Here is a 9536-nt window from a genome sequence, read left to right on the forward strand (position 1 = left end):
ACCCCTCTGGCCTATACCCCCAATTCTTGTATGTGTAAGTAAATAAATTAAAAAAAAAATAAAAGAATCCTACCAAGAACAAAATAAAAAGAGGATCCACTCTGCAGTGATAGAATAGGTCTGTATTTAGATTGGCTGGTGGCTGCACATCTTATACATGTGATAGAGCTGCATAGAACCACATGCATGTGCATATAATAATTGGGAAAATCTGAGAAAGGTGTACAAATTGCAGCACTATCAGTTTTTTGGTTTTGATACTGCACTATAGTTGCAAAAAACGTTACCACCGAACATACAGGAGACCTCAGTGTACTCTCCGTGTACTTTCTGGGAGTTTATAATTATTTCAAAATAAAAAAGTTTCAAAGTGAAAAGGAATAAAATACAACAGACAAGGTTAGAGTGCATGACTCACAGTAAGAGTGAGTATTATTCTGGTGAAACTTTTGTTTCATTCTTGTTATCTCATGTGAGCACTGGGTCAGGATGTAAAATGGACAAAATGTACTTCTTGGGGAGGAGGGGCAGTCATTGAGGTCAGAAAACCACTGCTTTTCCTGCAAGCTTCTAATATTCAAAGCTCTAGAAGGAGTTAGTTAGACAGGAAGAAATAAAACAGAGCTGGTTCATGCAGATTATCATCACTCATCTTTCCCCTAGAAATGGAAATACAAGAGAAAGAGAAAAGCTAGATACTAAAACGGAAGTTACACACTTTTATAACTTAATCTCAGAAAGGTGGGCCTCCCTGGTAGCTCAGAGGTTAAAGTCTCAGCACTATCAAGCACTCTCCTGCTAATGTGGCATGAGTTTGATCCCTGGCCAGGGAGCTAACCCACATGATGCAGCAGACCTCTCCTGTCTCTCCCACTGCTCCCCTCAGCAGTATATTTCAGTGGATCTGCCTGTTCTGCTCCCCACTCTGTCTCTGGTGAGTCCTCTCATCGCCCCCCACCCCCTGCACCTCTGGCCTACACCACAGTTCTTCTATGTATAAATAAATAAAAATAAATCTTTTTTAAAAAAAAAGAAACGAAAGGTATACTATCTCTTCTTCCATATGCTATTGGTGCCACAGACCAACCCTAGTACAACAGAGGAGGGCACTTTGCCAAGATGGGGCCAAGAGACAAGAATCCCTGGGGGCCATCTTGACACTTGACCTTCAGACAGTGAAGCCTGGAGACAAGAAATACTTTCTGCTATAAGTAAAACACCAGTACAAGAATGATAAATAGCAACTGACACTGGTGTCCATGCTAGAAGACATTAGGGAATGGTAGAGAGTCTAGCAAAGTGAAGAGGATAGGCCCTATTTCAAGAGACAGCAGCTAATCATGGTATCGCCATGAGAAAATATAAACCCAGTGTTGCTAGACCTTCTATCCGGAAATCTTCCAAATATTTGAGTATTGGTTGAAGTTTTTTTGTCGAATGTAACAGTGATCAAACAAAATATATGCAAGTTGTTGCTAGATCCAGACTGCCAGTTTGCAAAGCCTGTTGTAGGCACTAGGTGAGAGTAAAGCAGTGCATAAGAGCTCAGGGGGTTGGAATCAGCCAAGTTCCAGCAATGTCAATTGGCAGTTGTGTGACCTTGACCAAGCCTTAGATCCCATCCTGTAATGTAGAGATGATTAAAATAGTGCCGTTTCACATGATTTCAGTGAGAATTAAGTGATACAGGAGATGTAATGTCCTCCGAAATGGGGCTGGAACACAGTAACTGCTCGATAATATTTGTTGCTGTCTTTATAGCTGTTCTAGCAGCAAAGATAAAAACTGAAACAATATTCTCACTCACACTGTGGCTGTCAGCCACCTGAGTGACCTAAACAAATGCTGTGGCTTATTTAGGGGTTCAGCCACACATCTACAGAGCAGGACAATCACTCTAAAAGCTAAACTTCAGAGGCTTGCTTTGCGGTCTTCACAACTTTATGAAGCTGTGGGCCAGTCCTTAAATTCCATGCCCTACAATAAGAAACAACATTTCAATGGTACTAAAAAAACAGAGATGACTTTCTGATTTCTTTGTGTGACAGTCATACAGTTATTTAAAGCTGGCAAAACTGGTACCCTAAAGGAGGCTGTTTCACAACTGGAAGGGCAACAAGGAAAGGGCCAGGGAGGTTACCTAGGCAGAAGCAGTCCGGCTGACTTGGGAGCCTATTTGCCCCAAGGTATGATCATCTCTCTAACAGGCCACAAACATGCCTACCAACCTCACCAAAGCCTTCAATGACAAGGAATTCATCGCCTCCCCCAGGGAACTCATTCATTCTGATCAGGAATTTCATGCATTTGTTCAGAGAATATTGACTGAATACTTACTGTATGTCAGGCATTGCCTTTGGTGCTGGGGATGCAGCAGTAAAAGCAGATAGTCTTCCACTTCCTCATGCAAGAGATAGACAGGAAACAAAGCAAGGCAAATACATGTTTGGTAAAGATGGGTTCTAAGAAGAAAATGAAACAAGGCAAAGGTTTTGAGAAATGCAGAGTGGTCAAGGAAAGTTCTCTAAGGAGAGGCATTTAAGTAGGTTTCAAAATGAAACATATGCACAATGTGAAATATCTAGACTAAGGAGAGAATATCACATGAGCATCTCAGCAAGGCCAAAGGTCCTCAGACGGAAGTGAATGTTTCCTTATATTCAAAGGAAATCTGAACTAAACTCTCTCTTCCTATCCATACAGCTACAAATCTTGCTGCGACTTAGAATTAATCATGTTAATCAAGTCTCCCTGTGTTTCTAGGGCTTACGGTCAGGCCAAGAAGTTCCCACATCTGTCCTGTCAGGTTGGTCTCAGATTTTGTCCATTTCTCCACTGGATGCAGCTTGTTTTGGAGTTCACAGAGTTGCATCCGACATATTATAATCAGCACTCTAGTTACACCTTCATTCAAGACCCTGATTAAAGGGCCTCCCCGGTGGCGCAGCAGTTGAGCGCTGGGTGGCGAAGCTGCCCGCAGCCTCTGCAGCACCAGTTCGATCGGATCCCCGGCTGCTCCCCGGCCACTGGAGGAGGGTCCCACATGGCGCACAAAAAAAAAAAAAAGACCCAGATTAAAAATAAATATCAAGGGCCTCCCAGGTGGCGCAGCAGCGCTGGTTGCGAAGTTCGATCCCCGCTGCTCCCCGGCCACTGGAGGAGGGTCCCACATGGTGCGCAGACCTCTCCTGCCGCCCGCTGCTCCCCTCAGCAGTGTACTTCGGTCCTTCTGCCTGCTCTGCTCCCCGCTCTGGCTCTGGTGAATTCTCTCACCCTCCCGTGCTTCTGACTGTACCCAGTGCTTGACAAACAAATAAATAAATAAAAAGCATGCCTCTATTAAAAAAAAATAATAATAAATAAATAAATATCAAGGGCCTTCCTGGTGGTGCAAGGAGTTAAGCACCGCAGCCTCTGCAGCAGAGTTCAATCCCCAGCCAACCAGGGAGAAACCCACATGGTGCCGCAGACCTCTTCTGTCTCACCCACTGCTCCCCTCAGCAGTGTATTTCAGTCAGTCTGCCTGTTCTGCTCCCCGCTCTGTCTCTGGTGGATCCTCTCACTCCCCACATCTCTGGCCTGTGCCCCAGCTCTTGTATGCTTAAGTGAATAAATCTTTAAAAAAATAAAATAAAATAACTGTCAAATTGGACAGGTCTGAGAAATAGAGCTCCAAGGCAAACCTCTGAAGACAGCCCCCTCCCCCACCCCACCCCATTGACAGTCATCAAAACTCCCTTAGGTCCCTCTTATTAGCTCTACATTTTTCAGAGCATCCTTCTCGACAAAGAAAATGGCAATGTAATTGGAGTTGAGTGGTTTGGTTTTCTCCATACCATCTGGGAACAATATACAATCTGTTCCCAGCAGCAGGCTGAAACATTGTGTGACATAAATGACACCCCAAGTCATAAGTAAATGCAAGGCATGAGTGTGAGCATTGTGGATTGACTTAGTCATTCATGTACTGCTCTGGACTTGCAACTTAAGTCTCATCATCTTTTGATCTTCCACATCCGGGAGACTGCCAGATACTTGATAGGCATTGGATCAATGTTTATTGAACAAGCATATGTGTAAGTTTCATGGAAGATATTTGGTAAAAATTCCCATGAGACCTGAGATCATGACACAAGTCTTGACTTTTCCATCTCATAGTGTTCTAGTTATGTGTTGCTATACAAAATATCCCAAAACACAGTGACTTAGAACAACTGTAACCTTCATTTTGTTCATGAGTCTGCAATTTAACCAGTCTCAGCTCCACTCATAAGCATTAGCCGGGGCAGTCAGAAGCTTCAAAGACTCATTTGCTTGCTGATGCTGGTTGTGGGCTCAGGCTTCAGCTGAGGCTATGGCTGTAACTCATACTGGTGGCCTTTTTTTTTTCAGCACTTGGTTTTCTCAGCATATGGAAGCACCCTAAGACAGTCAAGCTTGTGGTTTTCTATGTCCTGGCCTCAAAAGTTAACACTACTTCTATAATATTTTACTCACTAGATGAAAGTCATGAAGGACCGTCTATATTCAAGAAAGGGTGAGAGAAGTTAAAGAATATACAGAAGTTTTAAGGCCACTGCCCACGCAACTGGATGACACCAATAGACTCGATCATTGCTGTTAAGCAACAAATGACAAAGAGGCTACTTTCTTCAAGATAAGTCACAGAGTTGCACGGAATGAAAATAAAAATGTTTGCAAGTTGGCTTAAAGTATCTTTGGGAATCTTGCATGCTCAATATATTTGAAAGGTGTATCTCCATACTATGTCTTGTGCTGCAGCCCTCTTGCTGTTGTGCTATCACCTTGAATAGAACAAACTCCAGCTAGATCCTAATTCAGGGGATGTGACACCCAGGCAGGGAGCAGTCCTGGATCCCACTGGCAGCTTGTATTCCAGCCCTGCCTAGCCCAGACTAGCTAAACTGTAGATGAATAAGCAAGAGTTAATGAATATTATTTTAAGTCACATTGCTTGGGGTAGCTTGTTACACAATATATTATGACAATAGTTGACTGATACACTAATAAAAGAGAAATGTGGCATGCTGGTGGGGCTGCTATATAAAGCCTTGCATTGGACACCTTTTCTTTACCCTATGTAAGTATTACCCCAAAGTGGTTTTACAGATGAAGAAGCAGAGGTGTAGGAACACTCGCCCAAGGACACACAAAGAGTTTGTATATCAAATCCATTAGCCTAAACTTATTCAAAACGCAATGAGGGAAGATGAGAAAATCGGATCAAATCAAGAAAGAACAGGACAGAATTTAGGATGTTTCCACCAAATCTCACTTTAACAGAGCTTGCACAGAAGTCCTTGACTCTTGAAAAGGGAAAGTTCAGGACAAATAAAACAATGACCAGCTTCACCCCCGGGTTGTTAATTTACGGAACTTATCTAAAAATGTTGCACAGACTAAAAATGCAACTTCTCTAACAAAAATTTGGGAAATACGCCGTTCCAAAAATGAACAGTTTGCAGGGACACCATCAAGGTTAACAGCAAGGAGGAAAACCGCACCCCGAGACACCGCGTTCCTCCGAGCCCAGTAAAGAAGGAACTCCGAGAACCCTCCTGGGGCCGCTGCTCCCACCACCGCCCTTCAGACAATGCTTGCAACAAGCATTTAAGGAACTCCCGCCACAGGTCCTGCAGGAGCTGCCCAGATCAGGAAAGACAACCAGCTACACATCTGAGCAAAGAGCAAGGGAAACCTAACTGCGCCCCACGCCCCACCCTGTCTCTTCATCTCTAGGCCCGACGGCTGAGAGTTTTCTAAGTGAGAGAACACGCACGGGCTCAGCCTCCCCAGCGGAGTAAACGGGCGGAAGTGGGGAGGGGTGAGGAGGGATGTGGTGGAGCAAAGGCAGGAGACAAGGGCAATGCACAGGGATGGGGTGTCTCCTGATAGCAGGATTGCTACAGAGAGCGCGTGCACGCGCGTGCACATCCACACACAAACTACACACACACACACACAACCATACACCCCCCTTGCCCCCACGTCTATTCTGCGAGTAAGCAGCAGATTCCCGGAAGTGCACCCCCAAAAGAAACCCGAGGGCCTGGCGTCCACCCGCGTGGCGCCTGCAGCGTGTGCTCGGAGCACCACGAGCGGCGGACACCAGGGGCTGGAGCCCGCCGCGCGGCAGTTACTACTCCCAGCCCGACCCGCAGCCCAGCGGAGGGCGCGGCGGGGCAGGAGCCGCCCGCGCAGCCCCCGCCCCTTGGCTGCCAGCGCCGCCCCCGCTGCGGCGGGCGAGGGGCGGGACAGGGCGCGGCGTATATAAGGCGAGGGGCGGGCGCCGCTCTTTTGTCTCTTGCTGCAGCGACGCGAGTGGGAGCACCAGGACCCCGGGCTCGGAGCGGAACTCCACGGTGAGCGCGGGGGCGGGGGCCCCATCTGGGTGGGGTCGGAGCGGGTGCACCCGGCCAGCGCGCGGCGGCCGCAACAGGCTTTCTTCCCCGACGGGGCGCCCGGGCCGGCGGACCACACCCTGGGGCTCCGGAGGGGGGTGCGGGACGCGCCCAGATCTTGGCCTTGGGGCTGCTGGGACCGCCCCGGCTGGAGTGCCACGTCGCTGGGCGTCGGCGGAGAGCGCGGAGGGGGACCCCCGCCCCAGGCCAACCGCTTTGGTTTGCCCGCTAGGATTGTTTTAAGAAAATGGCAGACAAGCCGGACATGGGGGAAATCGCCAGCTTCGATAAGGCCAAGCTGAAGAAAACGGAGACGCAGGAGAAGAATACCCTGCCGACCAAAGAGAGTGAGTGCGCCCCCGCTCCTGGCCCACGGGCCCCCTCCCCGCCCCCACCCCGCCCCTCAGAACCCGGTCCCCCATCCCCACTGGTCCAGTGCCCCGGCTTTGGGCGGCCCCAGCCTTGCTTTCCTTTGCACAAAGCGCCTGGTCTCTCCCCAACCCCGAACCTCTCTTAATCCCCAGACCTCGTGGGTGCCTCGCCCACACCAGGTCTGCAAGCGCCCTGGGAGGGTGGAGGGGGGCCGGCGGTGCAAGGTGTCCTCAACCCTGGGTGCCCGCTTCTTCCTGCCCGCCGCAGCCATTGAGCAGGAGAAGCGGAGTGAAATTTCCTAAGACCCCGGCGGATTCCCCACCCCCGTCATCTTCGCGACCTCAGTCGTGATGGTGGAGGAAGAGCCACCTGCAAGATGGACACGAGCGACGAGCTGCACTGTGAACCCGGGCACTCCGTGCCGATGCCACCGGCCTGTGGGTCTCTGAGGGGCCCTCCCAATCAGACTGCCAAATTCTCCGGTTTGCCCTGGGGTATTATAGAAAATTATTTGTATGATTAATGAAAATAAAACCTCGTGGCATGGCTGGCGTGGTCTGAGTGAGTGTCTTAGTTGAGTATGCGTGGGCAGTGCCGCTGCAGCAAAGCCCCGCGCCTGGAAGTCTGAGTTCCTGCCGCAGAGAGGGGGAGGGGGCGCCGAATGGGCCGGCTTGGCCGGGGACCATTTTTGCATTTTTGATTGTGACTTTACCGACGTCTCCGGAAGATTTACGGGCTATTAGCAGCTTAGCGCTTGCTTATCATGACCATCCATGTAAAATTTACCCCCACTTATTCCTAGAAGCGGTTTCTCGAAGAATGCTTTTGTTCAGAAAAGCAGGATTTGTTTTTGATAAGCCTTTGCAGGCTCGCTGTTTCTCTCTCGCGCCTCATAGCTTTGTTTCATACCCAGGGAGAACCATAATTTAAAATCTGGAAAGAGAAAGGGGGGGAAGGCTACATCTGGAATGTTGGGAATTGGGCGAGGTCACGGAGTCTCCGGGAGACTCTATGTTGGAACCCAGAAGGAGGAAACAGCAAAAACAAAGGCAGGATCCAGGGAACCTCAAAACTAGAGGGACTGATCAGAACTAGAGAAACTGGGGGACAGCCTGGCTTTTGTCTTTTTAACTCTTGCTCTGAACCTTCCACAAAGCATTAGCCATTAGAGGGAGTTCTGGGCTGAGGGAGCCTTCCGCGTGTAACCAGCAGGAAGGGTGGGAATGAGGAGGGAGAGCCGGCACTGGCAGCATTGTCCCACCAGGGACACCCCCTCTGGACCTTTGGGGACGTGGGGAATGAGCCCAGAGGGAACTTGGTGGGGCGGAAATGCCTGGGGCTGCAGGCCATTCTTGAGCAGAAGAAACAAGCTTGTGATTCCAAAGGCTGGAGTCTTATCTTGAAAGAGAGGACACATAGTTTAGTTATTTGTCCGACATTTTTACCAACCAGGTTGGATGCAGGGTGAGGGCAGGTAATTCAAATGAGGTGTGGTTCCTGGCTACAGGATTTAAAATCTCATGGGTGACACTGGCAGCCACAGCAGATCAGAGTGGGGGGGACACCTAGGCTGAGGGAAACAAAGCCCTGTTTGTCATAAAGTAGTTAACTTGACAGGGATTCCTGGGCTGTGGAGAGTAAGTGGTCCTGAGGAAGAGAGGTAGGGAAGCACTTTAGGAAGCCACCAGCAAAGAACACCAACTTCTGCTTGTCTGCTATGGGCCTGGCTCTGTGCAAGCTTTACTTCTCACAAGGTGGTATGATGATTACCCCATTTTACAGATGGGGATAACACAGTTCCAGAGAGCAGGGATTTGCTGAAGTCACACTAGCACTGAGGAATGGACCCAGAATTGGGAGCCAGCAATGTGTTTGGGGCATCTATAACCTGGCATTTGGGACATCTGTTGTGTCAAAACCAGCCTTTACTGCTTCAAGCATACTTATAATTAACCCTGTTGGGGCCTCTTGTTGGGAGGTTAAGGAAAAAGAAGAAAAAGCAGCCCTGCCTTCAACCAGTCTGCAGATGAGAAGGGCTTTGGAGAAAAATTGAGCTCGGTAGAGGATAAGCACTCTGGGGTGGGAGAGGGTTTGAGAGTGCCTGTTGAAGAGCTAGGTCAAGAAGGGCCCCTGGAAAAGGACAACCTCTGAGAAAGAACAAAAAACTGAAGTGGAGTGAGCAAAGAGGAGGGAGATGAGAGGGCAGGAGATAAAGCTGTGGATAATGAAGTACTTGAAACATGCAAGCTTCCCCCTACCCCAAGTGCTCTCTGCCTCTGGAGCTAGGTGGGTAACCCCTTGTGGATACAAATTACCCTGTGCACCCACCACAAGTAAGGCCTCTGTTGGGGAAAACCTCCTGGACTGGACTCCATCTGGGATGCACCCCTGGCCCTCTTCACTCGGACTCCACAGTGTCCTCTATCCTGGAGCTCACATTGCAGAGCAACTCCTGAGGGGTTCCATTTCCTGGAACCCCCTTACTCTCAGAAGATTCCTATGACTTCCTCATCCCCTCCCCAGGAAATCCTTTCTATTTTGAGGTCAGGGGTAGTGCCAATGAGACTCTTGTTCTTTCTTCAAATTTAAGACAAAAATCAGACAAGGGCATTTTTGTTTTTCCATTTTAAGACAATGAACTGATGGAATGGGGCCGGGGAAAAGGTAAGGAAAAGAGATTGGGGGTGGGGGGCTTGTGGAGGTGGGGGGAGTTAATATTTCAGAAATCTTATCATACCTCAC

General features: G+C 48.8%; 1 protein-coding gene across 1 annotated transcript; it reads left to right on the top strand.

Moving 5' to 3' along the window:
* Positions 1 to 6315: 6315 nt before the first annotated feature.
* Positions 6316 to 7338, top strand: TMSB10 (thymosin beta 10). The gene is made up of 3 exons (XM_037528850.1): positions 6316 to 6383; positions 6655 to 6769; positions 7062 to 7338. The coding sequence occupies exons 2-3, from the start codon at positions 6670 to 6672 to the stop codon at positions 7094 to 7096; spliced, it is 135 nt and encodes a 44-aa protein (XP_037384747.1). The 5' UTR covers positions 6316 to 6383; positions 6655 to 6669; the 3' UTR covers positions 7097 to 7338.
* The last annotated feature ends 2198 nt before the right edge of the window (positions 7339 to 9536 follow it).

Source organism: Talpa occidentalis, unplaced genomic scaffold (assembly GCF_014898055.3).
Source record: "Talpa occidentalis isolate TD23 unplaced genomic scaffold, MPIMG_talOcc4v2.1 talOcc4.5, whole genome shotgun sequence".
NCBI classification, from domain to species: domain Eukaryota; kingdom Metazoa; phylum Chordata; class Mammalia; order Eulipotyphla; family Talpidae; genus Talpa; species Talpa occidentalis.

What these genes read in the sequence shown, in the direction of transcription:
- TMSB10 (XM_037528850.1), top strand. Translation starts at nt 6,670, where the DNA reads ATGGCAGACAAGCCGGACATGGGGGAAATCGCCAGCTTCGATAAGGCC. An exon ending in TACCCTGCCGACCAAAGAGA is followed by an intron (nt 6,770 to 7,061) that starts GTGAGTGCGCCC and finishes TGCCCGCCGCAG; the next exon opens with CCATTGAGCAGGAGAAGCGG.